General features: G+C 47.7%; 1 protein-coding gene across 3 annotated transcripts; it reads right to left on the reverse strand.

Annotated features, from left to right (window-relative positions):
• Window positions 1-918: 918 nt before the first annotated feature.
• Window positions 919-18407, reverse strand: LOC132465882 (synaptopodin). Of its 3 annotated transcripts, none has more exons than XM_060062759.1 (4): window positions 18250-18407; window positions 12715-13962; window positions 5460-7849; window positions 919-3676 (listed from the first exon to the last, which is right to left on the reverse strand). In XM_060062759.1, exons 2-4 carry the CDS (start codon window positions 12890-12892, stop codon window positions 2840-2842), a joined length of 3405 nt encoding a protein of 1134 aa, XP_059918742.1. In that variant the 5' UTR covers window positions 12893-13962; window positions 18250-18407; the 3' UTR covers window positions 919-2839. The 3 variants fall into 3 exon arrangements, with proteins under 3 accessions (XP_059918742.1, XP_059918741.1, XP_059918743.1); XM_060062758.1 differs by having other exon boundaries at window positions 18098-18407; XM_060062760.1 differs by lacking the exons at window positions 12715-13962; window positions 18250-18407 and adding an exon at window positions 10528-12699.
• Window positions 18408-23343: the final 4936 nt, after the last annotated feature.

The raw sequence follows: 23343 nt of genomic DNA on the forward strand, positions 1-23343 counted from the left end.
TATTCATGTTCACCTTTTGATGTTTATTTTCATTTTCCATAAGTAGGCTTATAAGTTGTGGACACTATGAATTATCATGCCTTCCCATCTCATACATATATATGATAAATGAACATTAAAAAGTCACAACAGAAATTAATATATGCAAATAGGCCTATTTAAACTTGTATCTGCAATCCTACAGATGGCAGTCTATGACCCTATGAAGCTTTTGGCCTTGGTTGCTCTCGTTCACCTTATATGCTTGTGCAATGAATACTGATCATTGAATGCACGGTAGTAGATACCCATGAAATGAAAAAGATCATGTCATAAGCATTGGAAATTGTGGCATTTATTTCCAAATTCAATCGCATAACTGAAGAGCTCTACACTTGAGGTGTGTCACAAATATCACTGGATTGTTTTGAATATGTGTATATAAAAGACGCAAAAGTGCATATAAGAAAGACCACCAATTATATTTAAGAAGCCATTAGTTCAAGGTGAATCAGGGGTTTGTTACGATCTGTTGCCAATGGATATTAATTATAAAGACATATACTACGTACTGGGCCTTAACTTATTAGATGCTTTTCTTAAATACACATTACATTTAGGCCTATTCGATTTGAACTAAAATTGTTAGAATATGAAGCAGCATTGATGGAAATGACAAGTTAAATATCATTTAATTATCCCTCAATCTTATCTCTCTTGGGAGCCTTTTGGAGACTGGAATATTTCTAGAGGGTTACATTTCCCTAATCCTAGACAATTTAAAATTGAAACCAAAGTACCAAGGTCAAGCCTCTCTAAATGTAAGAATAGATTATGATTGTAATTAAGAACCCGTATCCATCAGCTAAATGAACAGATGAGGGCTATTTTCTGTATAAACAAATGCAGGGAATGTAACACAATCACTGAATATGAAACTGGTGTCCTCATTTGTTTTTATTATGTGCTCACTTAGGTCGCCAGGTTCATAACCTGAAACATGAATGACGATCATTACACCCATATTCGATTTCAATCATGTATGGATAAGTCATAACATTCTAGAGAATGGTTACTTGTGCTAGGCATGCCCGTGAGTTTCTCTGGTGGAAACCATCCATGACGGTTATGTATTCCTACCAGGGAGAGCAAGTGAGCACTGCAGGTGTCCCTGTCACTCTGGTGATGCATGTAAATATTTAGCAATGTGCTGCTGATACTTTTGGCTTACGTGTCAGAGAACAGGGGAATTGGCGCTTGCTTGCCCGTGCCTGTGTTAAGCATGGTGGAATGGCCAAAGTGACTATGCTTTAACAGTCACCTGCGATCTGCTGGAAGTTGCAACCACCTATGACATGGTGCCTCAACATGTGTGCGTTATACGGATGCCTGAATGTGAATAACACATATTTGATATGGTTTTGACAAGACTAACCTTTGTCTTTGAAATTAAATGATGGAATAAGTGCAAATCAAACATAATTGATTAAAAAGTAAGAGCATGTGCATTATATCAATGTATGCATGTGAAAGACATACCGTCGTCCCAGAATCCTTTGCTTCTATACTCACAACCTTCTGTCAACCTTCTGTCTCAATAGACTACACCCAAGCCTCAAACTCGTCTGCATTTTGGGAAAACTACCATAACCATGTTTTGATAGTTACCAACAGTTTCCTCTACAGACCATAAACATCCATATGGCCAAATGTCAACACTTTATAGTAAACTTTCGAAAATCTATGCCAAGGTAAACGTATACAAACAAATGTCAATAATGGAATCAATATTTGGTTCATTTAGCACTTTTTGGAATTCAAGCAACATATTTTTCAGGTTTTTTGCAGAATTATGGAAACAGTGTTTCATTGACAATAATGCCCCAACAAGTAACTGCATAACATTCTATTCTTCCATCTGTCATTCTCATTTCCCCTTACGTCCTCCCTTTATTCTCCATCAGTCTGTTCAGCTATACATTCGTCACACAACATACAGAACATAAAACATACCTTGTCACACTGTAGATGCGTTATTGCACAGCAGAAATTATACACAAGAATTTTCTTTTTTGTATTTGTAAATACAAGAAAGTATACAGAATAATTTGGCCATTTGTTATCATGGCAGTACCAAGATGGCATGATGTATAAATCTTTGTGTTAAAGCCTATGGAATGTTGTTTATATGATAACCGAATCCTAACTCTGTTTGGATAAAGAAGGCCCCATATTCTCTTTTGATTTACAGTACTCAACTTAAAGTTGATAAAAAATACAGTCCAATAAGCAGCATATTTACACATTCTTAACTTCTTACATTCTTCAGATCCTTTAAATGTATTGAGCTCAAACCATTTAGACTTGTGGCTGTCCAGCAAACATCATGTCAATTCATGATCTTTTCCTAAAAAGGTTATCAAAATAATGAATATGCATTAATTATATCTTATATAAGGACTGCATAAGTCAAGAGGCTATAATACATCAAATATATAACACTGTCTTGATATGAGTTATAATATCTTTGGTTTTATTTTTACCTTTATGTTAAATTTTTTAGATACCCTCATAATTAGATCCGCATCTGCAACAACTGAGAGGGAGTTGTATGTGTTCACGAGTATTACATAAGGTGTTATTCTTTACCAGATGAGTATAATGGTTGCCTCCCTTAATCTCCTTTAAAGCAATAGAAACAGTTCCAAATATTAGACAGATCAAACTGCATCAGTATTCTTCTTTGGTCGTGTTGGTCTCAAAACGGTTCGAGGACAGTTGGAACCCGCCCCCCCATGCCGCCCTGTGGGCGAAGGGCCCCATACAAAATTCATGCTGCTGCTGTCGCCCCAGGCCTCCCCTACAGGTCGGTGGACATGCTACCCCTCTTCACCCTCAGGCTACCCCCCCAGCCACGGGGACAGGTGTTGTAGGTACGCGAGCCGGGCGACCTCAGGCCCGAGTCCTCCGACTCCACCGAGGCGTCCGAGTCGGTGAGCGAGCGGCTGTTGTAGAGCCGCACCGGCGAGCAGATCCTCTGGCTGGGGGTGGGAGGCGGGCTGATGAAGGTGGGCGACAGGGCCCCCAGGGACCGCGTATCGAAGGGGCAGACGGGCGGCTTGCCACAGTCGTATCCGTGGTGGGACGTGCCCAGGGGAGAGATGGGCAGGCTGTGCCCGCTGAGGGCTCCGGGGGACGGGCTATTTTTGCGCTTGGCCGCGTTGATGATGTTCTTGGCCAGCAGGCGATGGTTGGCTTTAGAGTCTTGATTGCTCACCACGGGGGACATGCAGCGGCCGTCTCTGGACAGGGAGACGGGAGAGGTGGCGCTGGACGCACGCTGAGTCTTACTGGTGGAGGGCGGGTGGGTGGTCTGGGGGGTGAAGGGAGACGCGCAGCGCGAGCCCCAGGGGGGCGACATGGGAGAGGAGGCTGTCAACGTCGGGGGGGGCTTGGAATAGGGCACGCTGGTGTTGGCAGCAGGCTGTGGACTCTGGTTGATCGCTGGAGACTGGCACCGGGAGCCCCAAGGGGGGGAGACGGGGGACGTGAGGGGGGGCTTGTTGGCAGGGCGACCCGGGGACCAGACACCCAGGCCGGGGCTCTCTGGGCTGCTGACGCGCTGGGAGAGGCCAGGCGCCCGGGTCAGGGGAGGGGTCGCGCTGGGCGCCAAGACTGGAGATGATTGCTTCTTTGTCTGTTGGATAAAAACAAAGGCAGATTTAGACAAAAGACGGCATTAAAGTGATACAAAAAACTGGGTGTACATATCAAAGCTGTGAAAAGGTCCATCTCTTTGGCAGTATCTTTACTTTGAAATTGATGATTATGTCTTAAATGTCTTAATATTGCTAACGATAGTGACAGTTGTCAACCCAACACAAGAAGCTTTGTCCCCTTAACTATGTTTTTATTCAACAGCAGGTCATGGCCCAATCCATTTTAAGGGTTGATACGGAGTCCTAATGCTATCGTATTTATTACCGTATTGCCCTTCTGACACAGTTTGACATCTCTCCAGTTACTGTAATTTGGCCCTTTGAAGTCAGTTAACGGTAACAGGAATATGAAGGTAAGCTCCTGGAATCTAACTCGGGGGTGTGTGGATTTTGAGTTTCTACATGAAAAGAACTGCAAGTTAAAATGGCTATATTCAGAAAGGTTGCGTGTTATTGGCTTGTTATGTTTTATCAAAGGAGGTATCAAGGGAGCTTTGGGGGTTAGAATGAAAGCAGGAAATGGTTATGGAATGGCAATCAGGACCACTCCTAAAGCCACACACACACACACACACACACACACACACACACACACACACACACACACACACACACACACACACACACACACACACACACACACACACACACACACACACACACACACACACACACACACACTGACACACACACCACACACATTCAGTGGTTCAGCAGAACTCCAATAACAGATTTCTCAAAAAACAGAAAGTCAATATGAATCAGAAGGATAATATTGCAAGTGTAAGAAAAGTTTTAAGTGAAAGCATGAAAAGAAGAAGTCAGAAAGTCACAGTAGCTAGTAAGGAAGCTTTAATCAGAGAATTAGAAATAAGGACACAAGAGAACACAAGAGAACATGAAATTCAGACGAAAGAGAGATGAAATATAAATCAGAAGAATAAAGAGTAACAGTAGGTGCAGGAAAACTGTGAATTAGGATTCAGAAATAGAAGTTGTAAGAAGAAGCAGCGATGATCACAATAGGCATTATATGGCGGTCGTTTTGTATTAAACTATTATTGCTATTAAAAATGTCCTTATAAATCTTGGGTACAAAAATGTACAAAATGTCCTCACGTGAAGGTTATGCCATAATAGTGCAGTGTCATGGGTTCTTTATAGACAACAACACAGACTCCGGGCTAGGCATAGGTATAGCAACAGAACAAGATCTGTTTGCAAGTGAAATACTTTTGCCTGCAGAGGTAGAGATATACAGTTTCTCCTCCTGCAGCACATTTCATATCTGCCAGCAAATATTATACAGCAAATGATGGCTCATAAACCAGATGCCAGACCATCTGCCAAGGTACTTCATAAACCCTCATCCTGAAGCCAAAGTGCTTGGGCCACCGAAAACTGCAAAATGCAGCCTTCGGAAAAAATTATCCTAATGTAGCTAAATAAAATTATTTATTTTCTTCTTTGGAACTAATCATTCAAATCTGAATTTACCAATTCACAGATAATACTCTGAAGGCTGCCTGTTTTCACTATTTATCCTAGAAAAGCTTCCGTTTTAATTAAATCTGCACACGAAAACAAGATAAAGTGCTAGGGTTTAAAAGTATCAGAGCTACTAGAAAAATATCAACACGATAAGCCACAGTTGTGTAACTAATATTATCGGTGCAACTGTCAAAATAAAGCCTATGCAATACGATGCTCCCACTAGGGACATCCCATTAACTAATAATAGTACAGAGACGGCCTCCAGACCTGGGGTTCAATCCCGGCCTTCCTGGTGGAAAACATGGGTCTTGGTGCCTGAACGCCTGACCGCGAGGAAGACGGACGCTCCGGAGAGGCGGCCGACATGGGAGAGTTCACCCTCGGCTGGCCGTGGGCTGGGGCGGCGCCGTAGTGAGCGGGGTACTCCATGCGTCCCGTCGGGCTGAGGGGTGACTGTGGAGACATGCAGTGGGGGGAGCTGTGGGTCGCCTGGTTACTGAAGAAGGCCGGGGAGCCGGTGGGGAGGGAGGACTGCCTCGAGAAGGGCTGGCCGGGAACAGGGGCTCTCGCGGCCGGTGCCCCTCTTGGTAAGGAACCAAGGGGGTCCTTGGTGGGGTTGAGAATGAAGAGGGAGGACTTCAGCTGATATGGCTGGTGCCTGGAGAGGTCCATCTCCATCTTGGTGCAGCCGTTCTCCAGTGGAGGGCTTTCTGGGACCGGTGGTGGAGCCGCTGCAGGTTGACTCGGCTTTCTTTTGATTTGCTGTTGGGCCTGCAGGGTCTGTGTGAGCTGAGTCGACATTTCAGAGTTTTTGGCAATGGCTTTGACCCGGCCAGGCATATTTGACGGGAAGACCCAAGATGGCGGCAGAGAGATGGTGGGAGAGGGGGACCGCGCTGGTTTGGCGCTCTGATTCTCCACAACAAACTTATCCATTCTGGACTGGCGCTTGGCAAAAAGCTCCGCCCCCTTTCCCGAGGCGTTGGTGAGGGCCTGCTCCGGCCCGCGCTCTGCCCTCTCGCGGGTCCTGGAGTTCTTCAGGCACGACGCCCACTCTGGGGCGGCGGCTCCCTCGGAGCTCTCCTGCTTCTCGACCAGGAAGTTGGACGCCTCCGCGCCCAGAGCGAGAAGCTCCTCCTCGGAGCCCGGCTCGGGCGCGGGGGCCCGGGGCCCGTGCTTCTTCCTCTCGTCGGCCCCCTGGACCAGCGAGAGCAGCTCAGGGTTCGGCGCGACAACGGTCTTCTCTTTGAACGTGAACATGGACTTCCGGCCGGTGGCCCTCTTGGCGGCCATCTCCTCCAGGATCCCCGTTTTGACCATCGTTGTCCTCTCTTCGATCGGTTGAGGAGCGTATGTGTGGGCCCCGGGGACTGCAGCCGGGCCCCCATGATAAGAACCCGGCGGGATGCTGGGAGCGGGCTGATAAGGCGCGGTGGAAGCACCGGTGGCCATGTACTGGGTCACCGCCGGGGACATGACGGGAGACATGCACGTCGGGCTGGAGTAGATCTGTGGAGGCTGGTTAGTGAAGGCTGGCAGAGGGGGCATCGGGTAGGAGGGGGGTGGAGGTGGGGGCGAGAAGGCCGCTCGGTGGGGGGCTGAAGGTGGGGGCGAGAAGGCCGCTCGGTGGGGGGCTGAAGGTGGGGGCGAGAAGGCCGCTCGGTGGGGGGCTGAAGGTGGGGGCGAGAAGGCCGCTCGGTGGGGGGCTGAAGGTGGGGGCGAGAAGGCCGCTCGGTGGGGGGCTGAAGGTGGGGGCGAGAAGGCCGCTCGGTGGGGGGCTGAAGGTGGGGGCGAGAAGGCCGCTCGGTGGGGGGCCTTGAAGGTGGGCAGTCGTGGAGCGGCGTATGAAGGGGCGGGAGGGGCGCCCATGACGGGGCTCGTTGGCACGGCCTCAGGAGACTGTACGGTGATCGGAGAGAAGAAAGGCCTGGCGGTTCTGTTGACGATGGCGGCGGGCTGCTTGGCGGACGGGACCGGGCCGGAGGGAGTCCGGTGGCAGCTGTTCACCGGAGGAGCGGGCTCCGGTGTCTCTCCACCCGGGTACTCTCTGGCCTGGGTTCGGTAGGTAGTACAACTCGCGGGGGCGAAATCGACCTTGACGCTCGCCTCCAGATCCCCGAGCTCTCGGTCTAGTGCCTCCTCGCTGCTGCCCTTCACCTCCTCCTCCTCCTCCTCCTCAACCTCCTCCTCCTCCTCCTCCTCCAACGCCTCCCCCTCGTTAACCGGAACAAAGTGTCTGTCCTCGGGCCGCTCGCCGCTCTTCATCCGCTCCGCCTCGTGGATCTGCCCCCCAGCCTCCGCCGGCTCCTCCATGATGTCCCCGACTTGGTGTGTCCTGGCGGTGGGGGACCAGAGCGGCCCCGCGGCGCGGCTGTTCCTGCTGTTCAGCTCACGGTCCTTCTGCTTACCGCCTCCTTCTGCCCATCCTGGTTTATCACACGACGAGGGGGCGTTGGCGTTCTCCGCGGTGTCCTTGGCCGAACCCTCCCCTCCGCTCTCCAGTGTGAAGGCGTTGACCCTCTGCCGGCGGCGGTTGAAGAGCTGGACCCCTCTGGAGCCGGAGTTGGTGGGCAGGGTGAGCTGGGAGGCGATGATCTGACTCCGGACACGGTTCTCTTTGAGCTCCTTCTCTGACAAACTGGCGCTCCTGGTTAGATCTGGAGCCGGAGCACAAAGGAATCCCAGACGGGAATAATGAGTACATAAACGAACAACCCGTGACATGCCAAACGTTACTTAGACCATCAAAGCTGAACCACCAAAACCAATGCGAATAAATGTCTGCCATGTTTCAATAAATGAGATGCTAGCCTCAACAATGGGTCTATAAAATGTTCTTTTTAGGTATTCTGTCCCTCTTAAGAGATTTCTCTTAAGATATTCCAAAAGGAGGTTTCAAAAGGAATGCTTGTAAATGTAGTTACCGTGAAAATGAACAAGGAAAAGGCCTTTACAAGTCTGGGGAGGAAAACCCACAAGATTGTTTCTGTACAATGTGGTTGGTTGTTTTTTGTTTGTTTTTCCTGCTGTCCTGTTTGATTTCTACCCAAGAAAATAACGAAAAGAACTCAACTAACTAGCAGACAAACTACAGTTGAACTACAAACTAGAGAGTTTTCACATCAACCATACACTTGAGTACACACAGAAATATTCCATGCGACACAAACACACTGGACTCATGCAAACTGTGCTTCATTTATTTGTGTTGAGGATTGACTCCCCTCCGCAGTAACATTTATTATCCTAAGAGGCATACAGCGTAGAATAACACGTTTTGGCTGAAGATGACTGTAGTGATTGTGTGGGCTCACTCGCTCCATTCCAGTCTGTGCAGCCATTTCCTCTGCCATCTGCTCTCCTCCCTCCCAGAGCATTCCTAGACTGCTGTGTAAATTCCCTGCTTAAGCCTCCAAAAGGCCTTTGGTTTCTCTTTTTATGTCAACGTCTTCAAGGCTACGCTTCAGACGTGAAACAATAACGGAACAGGCAGAACCACCATAAAGTGTCCCCGATCGATACAAATTATTATTCATTCAGAAGGTTTTAAGTTTGAGTGCTGTAAAAGGTACAGAATGCTGGATTATCAGGATAAATTATATAAAAAATGATTACTATGGAAGGCATATGATTAATAACAAGCTCAGTTGTAATAGTTGTTATAACTATTATCTGATGACCATCAAATAATAGTTATAACAACTTCTCCATTAATATGAATACCAGTATTCATATTAATGGAGAAGGGCTGGTAAGATCACCACTATGTGAGGTTGGCTGAGGTCATTTTCAGCATGGAAGAAACATTGTAGAATCCGATGAAGTAACTGTCCTGGATGATGTCTGAAGTAATGCTATTCCTCCTTTTAATGACAGTATAGAGCCAGACCAAAGCATCATTAAATATATTTTATTGCTTTATGGCTTCTACTGCTGTCATTCTGAAGCTTTGTCATTCTCTGGTATGCTTTTCCATGGTTAATATTGAGAATACATTATTTTCCTGGCTCATTGTTTCATAAGAAAACCTAGAATGATGACTTTTCCAGCAAAACAGGAGTAATGTGTATCTGTTCCTGATTTTGCAAACCAAATTGATTGATTTAACAAAAAAAATTTTACTTTCTGGGATTGGAAAATGTGGCTTTTCAGTCAATTCCAATTGAATTTGCACTGTACTCTTAAAGTACACTTCACCTTAATTTCCCCTACATTTGGTTTCATTGTTCTTGTTGTGGTTATTATATTGGAGGCCTTCATGTTGCTCTCTATATCTATTCTATCTCTATTTTGAATCTGTTTGGCTGTGTTACTATGCTGCTGTAGCTTCAGATTCCCCCTAAGGGATCCGTGAAGTAGGCGTAATCAACATCAAACAAGGAGTTGTTCTACAATTTGGTAATTGACCTACTCTGTCAGCAAGTCAATTAAACTATATCAAAACCAGCTCGACCACCACATAAAAAAAACGTTACTTCCTTCCCACAAAGTAAAGAAAGAAGACAATGCAGTAGGTCTATGTGAGCGTTACCTCCAGCCACCTATCTAAACTGAAGGGATAATAACTGTCCCCAAACAAGCCTTGATCATTTTATAGACTGAGTCCCAGAGCTCAGCACACGGCTCAGCCCGTTCGTACGCCTGTTTGTCCCAATAAATACTTTTTTACAGGCCGTTTCGTCTCAATCGTTTAAATCCAACCAAAGCACATGCTACAGACTACAGAGTGACAAGTTGCAAGCGATAGGCCAGCTTTGCAGTGACGGTGACATGACCCGTGAGCTATGCTTACAGCGACTACTGCCTCTCTGGATGTGGACACCAGATGGCAAGTGACATGCAGGTGCAAATTCCGCCATTGATTAACATATCATGTCCCAGGGAGGAGTACGTATATGGTGTAACCCTAGACGACGTTAGGGATATGCTGCGTTCAGTATTTAACACTGCATTGATTGACCAGTCCACTGTGTGTAAGGCTGCATAGGGATGAAGAGACCATAACCATCCTCATCATCATTTTGCCAGATCACTGGAGATTACCCGGATAAGGTCGATTTTAGAGAGCGGTAATCATCCTGTGCACTCTTAATATAGATCCGGAGAGATCTATATCAATTCACACTTCCATTATTCATCATAACAGAAATTTTAATTAAAGCTGCCACCCCGGTATATTAAATCGCAAAATGAAACGCGCATCTTAATCAGCATGAAAGAAAAGTCGATTTCCTTCTTCCTTTTTTAAAAAAAACTTCGTAAAACTTCCTACAACGTGACTACAAATCATTTTGTGGAATTATTCCACACCACTCGCTGTTGTCGTGCCTCTTACCTTCACACAAACGAAGACCTTGACAGAGCTCAGAGGGAGATAGAGCGGTAGCACTTCCATCGGCGTCTCCTATTGAACTGTGTCTCATACCTTCACACCCCCGCCGCCTTTTTCTGCAGCTCCGCAGCGGATCGTATTTCTTTGGACCGGAGTTTATCCCCCAGCCCAACGTGCTTAGCAATGCAACTTGTTGGGAGGGGTTGGTTCGTCTGGAAATAAAACGCTCACTAAATTGGCCCCTACAACGCTACTTTAACTTTTGAATCGCAAGTTAGTTCTTATAACTTTGCGAAAAGTAAAGTTCTGTTCAACACGTAGTATTCAGCTAGAAGATCGCTCGTCGGGGGGACATTGCCACACTTTCTGGAATTAATTGTTATTCGTGTGAGTTGAAAAGTTGTAGCTGGAAATCAATGAAAGATATCGGCATGTCTGTTTCACATATCGCAATATATCAAACTGTTTCTCAGACAGTCACTAGACAAATGGACAGGGAATCCAATGTTTACCCGAAATGGTCTATGTAATGCAGGCCCTGACTCCGGGAGATTAACGCCTCTTATAAGCTTGACCTCACATGTCCTGTGTGTCCTCACCAAAGTCATTATTTGCTGGTCATTACTGTGGAAGCACTCTTGGCCAAGTGGTTTTTGCCCGTCACATGTTTGCTTACTAAGAGGGGCTTTTTGAGCTGTCAGCCTGAGGGGGAATTGGGTTTGTCCTCGGAGCAGACACACAGTTTAGCCCCCCAGGCAATGACACACGACTCTCACTCGCCCTCTGTAATTCACTCCCTCTGCCCTTCTCACTTTGGCCTATCCCTTTCTGCACCTGGCTCTGGTAACGTCCCCTCTGTCTTCCTCTTCTTTCTCCCTGTTCCCATGACCAGCAAAATCCTCAAAATCACCACCATCATCATCGTCACCATCAACATAATCATCATCATCACCTTCATCATCATTATTATTTTCCTCATCATCATCATCATTATTATGAAAACATCCCCCACATGTTCCCCTGAGTTGTATCCTAAGAAGTATTCACATTGTAAACTCCCTCCCTCAAACCGGCTACAGTGATGCTGGGAAGGGCTGGCGAGGGGGATTTGTCTATCAAAGCTCAGATTACCCCTGTCGGATGTTGTCTTTTGCTGGCTGACAGCAGTAGGGGGAGTGGGAGGACACACCACCGGCCCTGCAGGCTATTTGTGAAGCGGCATGAAAATACCCAGATTAACAAAGGTCCCATGGGGGTATATCAGACTGAATGTGACCCAACTCCCCACTCAATCCTGGGTATAAAATGAAACACCAGCCCCCTCAAGCACAGCAGTGCCAGGCCAACAGGCTGATAAAAGATGGAGCAGACGTTTTGCACTATATTTACTTTATTTAAGGTCAGTTATGATGACTTCAAGGGCTCATTGTTTCAAATGCAATCAGTGGCTGGGAGGGCTGGGAGTAGCAGGTATAGCGTTATAGATTCATATCTAAACTATTTTCTGGCCCTCAGCCCTCCACTTCCTACAAGCACAATGTTTTTAGTTCCCCTGATTAGCCCCATCTGTTCAGACGGTACTTTCACAGCACAGAGGTAATTATCTTCTGTGTACTACATTGTATTTTTCCACATTGTGATTTAACGACTTATCAATCTTTTTTCTCTCAGAGTTTTAACTGTCGTCGCACACTCGTTTCCAAGGGAGCAGCTGTGAAAGTAGAAAGGTCGGGTCTAAAGATGTTATTATAGATTTATTTCTCTTCTCCCGCAAGTACGACCATTTCTGTCACTGGCGAAGTTAAATGTTGACATGGCTCTTTAAGTGTGGTGCATGATTGCATTTCCATCGCTGTCGGGGCTGTCTGTATTCCTAAAGCCACAGAAACAGATGTTTTACTGTCTGAGGTCACACTGACAAACTAGGGCGGTATCTATTCTTGCCCCTATATGAGTCAACTCCTAAATTCAAGCGTTTCTTGTATCTTATGTATGTCACTGAGTGTACAGCTGGGATATAGGTGGCTATAGGTGTGCAACGCATACTTGTACTATGCGTGTGTTCCTTGAATACACTCAGAGAAAACAAATAACGGACACAGACATGATACAGACGTACGAAACACACACACAACGACACATGCACACACACACACACACACACACACACACACGAGAGGCCACACTTACTCGTTTTGCGGCATGACTGCTCTGTCTCCGGGCAAAGGGTTTGTGTTCCCTGGAACCCGCACTTCTCCCATGGTGCATTGCTGCTGATGTTGGAGGTGTCCTGCGTTGTCTGGAACTTCCTCCCCCCAGCTGGACTCCAACTCACCCCTCTCCTGATTGACACATGTCCCTTTTCCATCTCGTAGTGCAGTGGGGTCTGCTGCCTCCCAAACCACTGCAGCGACCGCAGCCTAAGGTGGCACAGTGAGTTGAGTCCCCGCCAGTTCAATCCTCTCGCCTCCTCGCAGCTTTTTCACTACTTCCTTTCCTCAAGCAGTAAAAGCACAAGAATAGCAAATCCTGAAGTGGAAGCAGGAAAATCTTGGTCTTTCCACAACAAGCAGTGAATGAGATGGAAAGTACCAGAAAAAAAACAACAACACTACAATAACACGATCACAACAAGGGGGGGGAGGAGCAGAGTCAGATCTCTGGGTGGCTTCTTCTTCTTCGTCCTGTCATGGATCTCTCCTCATCAGTAATCCCAGCGACGGCTGTTCTGTAGCCAACCAGCTCAACGTTGATGAGAGAAGTGCGCTCTTAGTCTGGGGTTTGCGCTGTATTATTCACAATCTAACAGGACCTCCCAGGAGAGAGCCTGCTCCAAGGCACTCTGGAAGAGTTCCCATGGAAGGGAGCCAAGAGAATTTCACAACAGGGATGTGCTCTGCTCCAAATCCAGAGAAGAAGGCTGAAAAACCATCGGATTCTCTCTGCTTGTGTCCGTCGCTCTCCCGGTGGTTTCCCGAGCACAGATGTTCCTGTGTTCCTCTTCTATTTCAGACATCGAAGCATGGTCATTTTATTCATCTAAATGGCCTACCCACTCATTTTACTCATATGCTTTATGTTATCAAGGTAAAACTGAGTTATGCACAAAGAGTTAAACATTAACTACGGAAGTGGGATACTATCTATGAGAGCCTATTCAAGTCAGGTAAGGTTATAACTTGGAAAGTGAACAGGCTTCTAAGATACCAGTTTAATATTATTCATGAACCAAGTATCTCAGCACTGATATCAGGTTCACAAGTTCCTTTGGTGCTTCAGGGTCTATCTGTCAAGAGTACGTGTTTCTTAATCCAGGTGAGGAAACATTAATGTGTTAGGGCCAGGTTGGAGATCAAGTTGTCATCTTGATAAGGAAGAGGGAGTGATAGTGAGAAATCCAGAAAGAGCTTGATATCCTTTGTTGATATCCACAGCAACCTGCAAAGTAAAAGAAAAACGCTTTCTTAGAACACATATATCAAGTAAGAAACATAACCTAGTCATATTGATATAACATCAAATAGCAATTTTATAAGATCCGATTGTGTGTTCTGTGGTTGGCTATTGTGTAATATGTGGACAATGTTACACCCACTGCTTTGTACAGGAATGAGAACATTCTACGACGTCATCCAAAGCAAACAGGGAGGTGGAAACTGTCCACAAGTTGTACTTATGCCATTTTTCATATTGAACTATTCACCTATTATCCATGTTACTGGCTTCTTCAAGTTTCTTCTGACAATGACTTTATAAATGCTTCGTCGCTCATTTAATCCTCGTCACTCTCTTCCTGTCAGAAGACATTAATCTCTGGGGCCGAGACGGTTCCCATATTGGAGGCGCGGGGCCAGGCTGTGTCTTCAAAAAGCAGCCTTCTCACCGCAGCCAAAAAACGCAGCCCGGCTCAACCGGCGGGGAGAAGGAAGCAAGGAGCCGCCTTCGTATCAGACTAAACACGATAAGGCCCACTGTTCTCTCCTCGCTAAGAGGAAGGAAGGTGACAAATCATTTAGTCATGGATGTCAGAAAGAAATGTCTCCTAAACCGGGCCTGATAATGAATAGCCTAATCTCCACCACGGGGTTGCGGAACATGATTTGATCATGCAGAGCTGACATTAGGAATCTGAATGCAGCATCCAATTCTTCCGTGTTAAGTACAGACTTGACCTGTGTACTTCCTCCCGTTAACATTCCGCTCTCGTCCTTTGCAGCGTTTTATTAGATAAAGAGATCCTGTTTCCTCCCCTGTAAAGTCATTAAGACACGCTGAGATGCCGTGTAATAATAAGCTGATGCTTTTGTCTGCCCCGGCCCTTGATCAGACTTGTCTGCCTGTGAAGCCCATCAGGCCTCTGTTTGTTATTCTGGTGACTCACCTCTAAAATACTCAGGAAAGGTTTTCACCAGTCGGGCAGAAAAAGCAAACCCCCGCAATTACTTTTAAATGTTTTTCCTTCCTCTCATAGATTCCTGGGAGACGTAGCTACTGCAGTCGCCTACATCTGCTCGCTTTTTTCTCTTCTGTTTGTTTTTCAAGGTGCACACACATAAACTCACTTGAGTCTCTCTCTCAATCTCTCTCTCTCTCTCTCTCTCTCTCTCTCTCTCTCTCTCTCTCTCTCTCTCTCTCTCTCTCTCTCTCTCTCTCTCTCTCTCTCTCTCTCTCTCTCTCTCTCTCTCTCTCTCTCTCTCTCTCTCTCTCTCTCTCTCTCTCTCTCTCTCTCTCTCTCTCTCTAGGTCTCTTGGTCCCTCTCTCTCCCTCCCGGCCTGTGTTTCATGTAGGCACTGAGCGGCCCAAAAGTGGACTGAATGGAATGTATGGTACTACCGCTGTGACCCCACATGACCCCAATGAATACAGTCAATCACTTTAACCCAACGCCAGCCCCGGTCCCCTACCCACGCACACACACACACACACACACACACACACACACACACACACACACACACACACACACACACACACACACACACACACACACACACACACACACACACACACACACACACACACACACACACACACACACACACTTCAGCCTGCTGGTAGAGCCATGACAAATCAAGTTTTTGTTTCCATTTGGACTGAAACCAAACGTATTACTCTCCCAGATGTGTAAAATATCAGGCATGTTTATGTCAGCCTGAATCCGTGCTTAGATTAACTGTGGGTGGATGGCTCTTTAACGCATTAACATCTCAATTTACTACAGGCGTTTGTTCATTACTGTTCACATGTTTACCATAAGGATTGTTCACACTACCTGGAGCAAAGTACTGTAATATTTAGTGCACATTAAAACAGCATTGCAGTTGTCAAACGGCAAGCACTCTTCCAAACTTTTCTGCAAATATTTAGTAAGACGTAGAACAAGTGTAGGAATTGCCAAATTGACAGCGGCAGAAAAAGCCATCTTTGAGGAATCTGGCTCCCAGAAGATGGCATATGGTCCATTGAAATCACCATCTGCCAGTAACTCTTTTTCCTTTGTACTTTCCCCCAGGCTTGTTATTACCACATATCAGTGTCATTCTGCTCTCTGATCTAACTTTCTAATATCTTCCCCGAGCAGATACGGTAATCTCCTCTCGCCATTTTCGAAAGGGGCTCTGAACCTTGTCCACTGTTTCCACTTTTCTCCTCTAACCCTCCAATTATCGCCAGCTTCAAACAGCACGTTACTGTACCCACCTGAATCTCCCCCCCCCCCCCACCATCACACACACGCCAACTCCCATCCGCCTCACACACACAGACACAGACACAGACACAGACACACACACACACACACACACAGACACACACAAAGTCTGCGCCTGTGCCACCCGTTACGCCCCATGACGGAGGCGAAGGGGTCTCCGGTTCGCAGACGTCCCCCTGGGCCATTTAAAGTGCCTAATCACAGAGTTCCCGTTGGCTGTCCTCCTGTGATTTATAGCACCCCTGTGAAACACCTATACACTGGGGCGGGGGCATCCTCCGCATACTGTACCCCAGGAGGACGTCCTATTAGGGGAGGACTCACTCGAACTGGGGGCGTGTAGACTAACAAGGAATACCGGCCAAGCTTTAATCGCTCACGCCTGTCCCATAAAGCATCGGTGTATGTTCGCAGTGGTTATGGCGTGTCTACACCATCGGCGGTGGCTCTGTGTTTACAGCGTGGAGGAATGTGTGTGGGGGCGGGTGGGGTGGGGGGGAGGGGTTGGATGCAAGGTGGGCGTGCATTCCACCTGGGATCTCGAGTGCATCGGGGGGGGCCTGGCCTGTAGCGAGGTGTCTGGCCAGACAGTGACTGACGTGGTTTTATGGCGGCCCCCAGGGGCCGAGGTTTTATTGTGTTTGTACGGTAATTTCTTGTCCCGGCTGGGATCCATTACCGTTTGACACGCAAAACTCCTCCAAAACCTGAACCGCCGACCCACCACCCACAGATCACCTCACCCCCTCTTCTCCCTCCTTCTCACACTGTCTCTCTTTTCACAGCCCACCCACTCTCGCTCGCTCTTTCTATCTCTCTACCCATCTCTCTCTCTCTCTCTCGCTCTTTCTCTCTCTCGTTCTTTTTCTCTCTGAATGATACAAAGGTTCTTTATTTAAGCAGTTTTTAAGGCACTGCTTTTAAAATGGACATTCCTGGGTTCAGAAGTCATTAGGAGCCTGTCCCAGACGGCGTGCCCCGGCTTGTGCCAGCCGATGACAGACATCCAAAACACCTCCATGCACAACCTCCAATGAGAGTCACCACAGGCTCACTACCAGGGGCCATCTCACCACGGTAAAAACCTGAAAGGCAAGATTGTCATTGGCATTTGTCTTTAATTATTTATGCCGATCTCATCTTCCTTTCACAAAAAAAATACAGATTGCATTCCACCTTGTCTGATGCAAGTTAGAGTTTGGCAACTTCGAAGATAAAGGATGAAGGTTAAGAGTAGGTGTGGGACAGCCGATGGCAAGAGGAAGGAACCCACTGAATCTAACTCTTAAATGCTCACAAGGCCTGAGGCAATGCATCAAAGAAGCAAACCGATGAATAGGTTGGGATGACAAATCGTTATTTCGGCTTGCATAGACTCAAACCCAAAGTCATGTTGTGAGTATCTTCATTGAGCTACCCACAACTTATGGTGAACAAAATCTCCTGTCGTCTCTCCCCTGCTAAAAGTGTTCAGGGCTTTCACCTGTTGTGTAAACAGGAAGCAATTACTTATCCATGCAACACGATAGGCGTCACAGACGGCTCTGTCATTGGACACAGCTTCTAGTGTTACACACTGTGTTTGTGTGTATGTCTGAAGACACTAAGGTTACACTACGGGCATTGAGCAGTCAGAAGAACAATAGGCTATAGGCTATCACAGACCACAGCGCTGCTGTAGCACTCTATTCCCATCTGCAAGTCCGGGTTCTGTCCGTGGAGTGCAACAAGAGCCACAGATGTTTGTCATCTACTTCAACAAAAGGGGTTTTCAGAGATTCCCCCCCCCCCCCTCTCTTCCTGTCTTATTTAACTCGCTCGCATTTTCCTGTGCGCCCCTCAAAACAAAGATAGTTCTCTTACCCCCAAAAAGATAAAGATAATGGAGTGCAGGGGAGTTCCAGCTGCAAAGTTTCGTGCGGGCGGCCGGGGCGGTTTCGCGGCGAGACGCGGGCGTCCGTTATTCCGTTCCCCGGGACATGCGAAGGCGGTGGCGCGTCATGTGCCTCTCTCACCTGTGCTCCGGTGGATCTGGCTGCTGGGAGATGCGGTTAACACGCACAGCCCCCTTTCTTCCTCAGCCCTCTCAGACTCTTTCACACACCTCCCCCTTTTTCCTTTCTTTTTCTTCCTCTCGCTCTGTCTCCCTCCCTCGCTGTCTCTCTTTCTCCCCTCTCCCTTTCAATTGAGGCGGACAGAGGGGATGGGGAGGGGAGGGCTGGGGTATGCTGGGGTGAGGTGGGGGGGGGGGGTGGGGATTCGGTGCTCGTAGCTGCAGCAGACGGAACACAGAGGGCTCTTTGTCCGAGAACCTTTCTCATATGGTTTCCTTCAGGCTTGCATACTGAACACATTATGCCATAATATATTTTCATATTCAACACAGGGATGCTGGAGGACCAGTGGGCCCCACTCTCTTCCCCCCCCCCCCCACCCCCCCTCTTTTTTTCTCCTCCAGCCCTCAACCCTTTTTCCCGCCGTGCAGGCCGGACGGAGAGATCCGTCTCTCCGTCCGGAGAGTGTGCTCTGTGGCCAGGCTAGAGATTTGGGAACTTCTTAGCTGCAGAGTCACAGGCCTGCTACCTTAGTAAAACTCCCACAATGTATAGGAGACACTATATCTTTCACCTGGGGATCAAGATAAAGAGAATAAGAGGTGGGGGCACGAAGACGCTCTGGGGCCTATGAAGAGGTGCAGTGGACACAGCGGGGACAGTAGCTCATGAACACTAATACAGCCGCAGATACAGCAAAACCACTGAGATGTTAAAACCCCTGCTTATGGTTCTCTGAGAAGTCCCTCCTCCCGCCCCCATAGGTGTTGTTAAAGACGTAAGTCGGTAACATCTGGCCAACCGCATAGTAACTAAAACCAAGGAATCCTCAGATCTCCAGATTGATGGATATCCAAAGTCGTCACTGTACTCCAGATGTTGGAACAGAACAAACAAACTGTGAGAATCCCCCCCTGCACCAAACAAGGCATCATCGCAAAGCGCATTACCCAGTGCATCTGGAAGGCCATTAAGGCGACGGGGACTGGTGATAAACGTATAAACATGACACGCCTGTGTCCCGCCTGTCATAGATTTCCAACGTCGCAGCCGACTGTTTGGATCTCACGGGTGCCAGGGGGTGGGGGGTAAGAATGACGATTACTTAGGCTTTCACACCAATTTCCCAATTACCCGGCAGGCGGGGGATAAGCTCCCTTTTAGCGAATGTTGCATGTCCTCTGCTTGTGGTATACCACTGTTTTTCAAACAAGGATCTGTAAACCACACAGAGTTGATCCAAAGGACAAACACTCTTCCCCGGCAAACTCACAATGAAGGAGCGGGAGAAAAAAAAGAAGAACCTTCACTCAGAATGACACAATAATAACATAGGTGGGTTTTTTGTGTGTTTCTGGCTTCATGATCTTCATGATTCACCAATATATTTGACAAGATGGATGGTCCTGGGCTATCTCAGGGATCCAACGCCTCCCTACTTCAACCCTCTCATCTTCCCTCACCTGTCTTTGACTTTTTCATCACTTTGGCCCACATCCATTTTCTATCTCAGCCACTCGCTCACATTTTAACACCTCAATATCTGTCTGCATTCAGCCATCCATCAACCTGTCTCCCTTTACCTCCAACCTCCTGCTCTCCTGTGGGTTCCTCTCCTTCGGCTTCATTCTTTTCCTTGTGCATCATGTCTGACTCCCACCTATTTCCTACGACCCGGCCCCTCCCCTCTTGCCTCTAAGTGCAGTGCCCCATGCAACCGGCGGAGCCGTCCATCCATCCATTCCCCCTTTCTCTTCTTCTTGCTCTTCTCCCTGACGGCCGTGACGCCGACCGGGGCAGCTGTGTGTGGGAGCCAGAGGGATCCTATGGGGTTCGACGCGAGTGTGCATTCCTTCAGAAGTGGGGCTCTTGCTGGCGAGAGCAGCGTGGAATTTCCTAAGTGATCTGCTTCGCATTCCCTCTCAAGTCATATCCATCTGCACTCGACTCGGGGGGGAAAAGTCGATCAAGAGTGGGTTGCAGTGGCCGCGGCCCTTAGCTGATTATAATCACGCACGGGCCCCCCTTTCCGTGGCTCTGCTCACGGCCTTGCAACGCGGCCGCCGAGGCCCCGCCCCCGTGCGTGTAATAGGAGCCGGCCGCGGGGCCATTCAAAGGGTCCCGTGTTTAATATAAACAGAGGCGGGAAAAAAAACGAAGACAGACAGAGAGACTCAAAACGAAAGACAGAAAGAAATACAATGAATTCAGACGGACGGCAGGAAGGACAAACCGAAAGAATGAAAAAGTAGAAAAAAAAAGGACAGAAAGAAAGAGTAGGAAAATTGCTTAGGTACGGAGGCTGCAGTAACTGTGCATGCGTGTTGAGGATATTTGTACTGGCGGTGCTTCCATATGGGGAGCAGCTCATGTCTGCTGGTGTGTCTGACATTGTAACCCAAGACGGAGTAGCCTGATTACCTGTCTATGGGGAAACAGTGTGGAGCCCAGAGTCTAACGTTATTACGCCTCACTCCCAGTTTAGAGCTGCCTCTGTTTATTTTCAGTTGACCGGGCTGCTGTATTTCTCACAAACTGCTTCCAAGGCTGATGTGGTCTGAAAGCAGAGATGACTGGACTGTATAGAGCCTGGGTGTGTCTGGTTCGCGGTCGGATGGAGTCTCGCGAAGGCTGTGAAGAGTTGAGATGAAACACGTTTGTAGTCGCACCAAGACCTTGGTATCCTGCTGTTCTCATCACATCTATTCCTTCTAACTAGCTGACGCCTTCGTCCAAAAAAGGGGCTTAGGAGTGGGGCTGAAAGTCCCAGCAGAACTTCTAACGCGAGTGCGCCTGCAGGACACAACTGGTGTTACTGAGCAGAACTTGATTAACAACACTGGCGTCCAACTACCAAAGTTGGCAGTCGTCATGGATGCTGGCACTGAACAAACTTTTCCAAATCCAATTTTACCCCGAGAAGGCAAATGTTTCATGAAAGCATAGCTTTGTGGTCTGATTTGCTTTCACATACTGGATACCGGCAAATAGAGGCTGCTTGTTGGAACTACGTTGTTCTTTAGGAATGACAACCACAAACTACCATATGGATTGGTTGTGTGTGTGTGTGTGTTTGGTGTGTGTGTGTGTGTGTGTGTGTTTGTGTGTGTGTGTGTTTGTGTGTTTGTGTTTTGGTGAGTGCTTGTGCATGTGTTTGTATGTGCTTGTCTGAGCGTGCATACTCATATATATGCACACAAAACAGTTTGCGTGTGTTTGTGTGCGCGCTTGTGAATGAATGTGCTCATGTACGTGTGTATGTGTGCGTGCATGCTTATGCGTTTGCACGTGTGTTTGTTACTAGCTTTGACCCCCACAGAGCGAAGAACATATGCAATGCGATACCTCTTCTACTAATCAACAGACTGCTTTGGTCTGGACAGCTGGCTGAGTCTGTCCGTCTGTCTGTCTGTTAAACCTCAAACACTGCAGGAGCCAATCGCTACTGATATTAAACACGCCGGACATTCTCCCCCACCTCCTCCTCCTCCCAGCAGGCCATCCACCTTCATAGATTACATGAGAGCAACACTATCCGCGCATGACTCGTCATTAAGAAACGGTAATACGTCTCATGACCCCCGGCCCTGGACCCAGCCTCCCCTCCTCTCGTACTGCCTGCTGTTTCCATGGTTCTCCGGCGCTGCCATTGGTCAGGTTCTGGCTGTCTCTGCGCTCCTATTGGCTCTCTCCTTGGGACCGGTTGGTTGTTGTTGTGGTCGTGTCCGGGGTACTGACTGCCGGCAGCGCTGGTTCGGGCGGGCCGCCAACGCCAACAAACTACGGATGTTACAAATACATTACTGAATAATTGAGGTCGTTAGTCTCACTTTATTAGGAAGGAGAAACAAAAGGGACCTTCATTGCACCTCGTTTCCTCTCACGGGCGCAACTCACTAACAAATGTGCTCGTATGTCTCCATTTTGCTTACAAGCCCCGTGAACATGGGCCATCGGTCAGTGGACCAGGCGTCACTTTGGATAGATGTTGTGAGATCGCTGGGGACGGGGGAGGGGGCGGGCGGGGACATTATTTCTCAAGTGACACGTGTTCACCTTTTCCTGAATCGCAGAGTCGGGTTTGGAAGAATGAAAAGGGAAATGGGTGTGATTTTAAAATCGCTGACGGAAAACACAATTCTATGCCCAACTACTTTTCAAAAAAACACATTTGTTTTCACCGTTATTTTGGGGAACTTACATCACAGACCGTATCCCTCAGCCATCAGGCCATCCCAGCTGTGGATCAAGAGCCGTGCCCTCCCTTCCCCGCCCGGTTCTGGTGTCATCGACCCAGTTCCATATAAATGCCTTCCTGCCTGGTGGCTGGGCCGCCCCGCAGATGGAGGGGAACAAGGCAAGAGTTATTCTCTCCACAAGAGCCTCTGTCTTTGTTTGGGCCAACGCACTCCAAGGCATAATCAGGATTGTACCCGGAGACAAAAACAAAATACCAAACAGCGACCTGGTTCAGTGCCACCGGAGCAAGGGATTGAATCTGTGTCTCCCAGCGCAGGCACTTAACTAAATATTTATTCTCCCCCCCGCAAACAACATTAGCGCCTCAGCCTGGGATATCAGCAGCAATCATTGTGGTGGCCCCACTGAGACTGCACATGTGTGCCTGTGTGTACTATGTGTTTGCATGCATATGTGTGCATATGGGTCTCTTGAGAGTCTATAAGCGTGCGTGCGTGTGTGTGCACGTGTCTATGTGTGTGTGTGTGTGTGTCTGTGTCTGTGTGGGTTCACCCGTCTGATCTCTAAACGCCGATCCTCCTATTGTTTGAGTACGCTATCTTCAGCACACAACGACGCAATCTAGCCGGGAAATACAGCAACAGCCTGACACCTGAGACTCACTTAATGTACACAGGGGAGAATGTGGCTGACTGCAACGCAGTATTTACTGGCATGGAGTTGACAGTGATCAATAGAATATATCAAGTCATCATATCAGGAACACATCCCACCATTGCAGCAGAGGATTATTCTGTTCATCCGTGTTCTCTTGATTTTCTCTCGACAACAATAAGACTAATAGTACTAATAATA

Source organism: Gadus macrocephalus, chromosome 10 (genome assembly GCF_031168955.1).
Source record: "Gadus macrocephalus chromosome 10, ASM3116895v1".
In the NCBI taxonomy this organism is placed as follows: domain Eukaryota; kingdom Metazoa; phylum Chordata; class Actinopteri; order Gadiformes; family Gadidae; genus Gadus; species Gadus macrocephalus.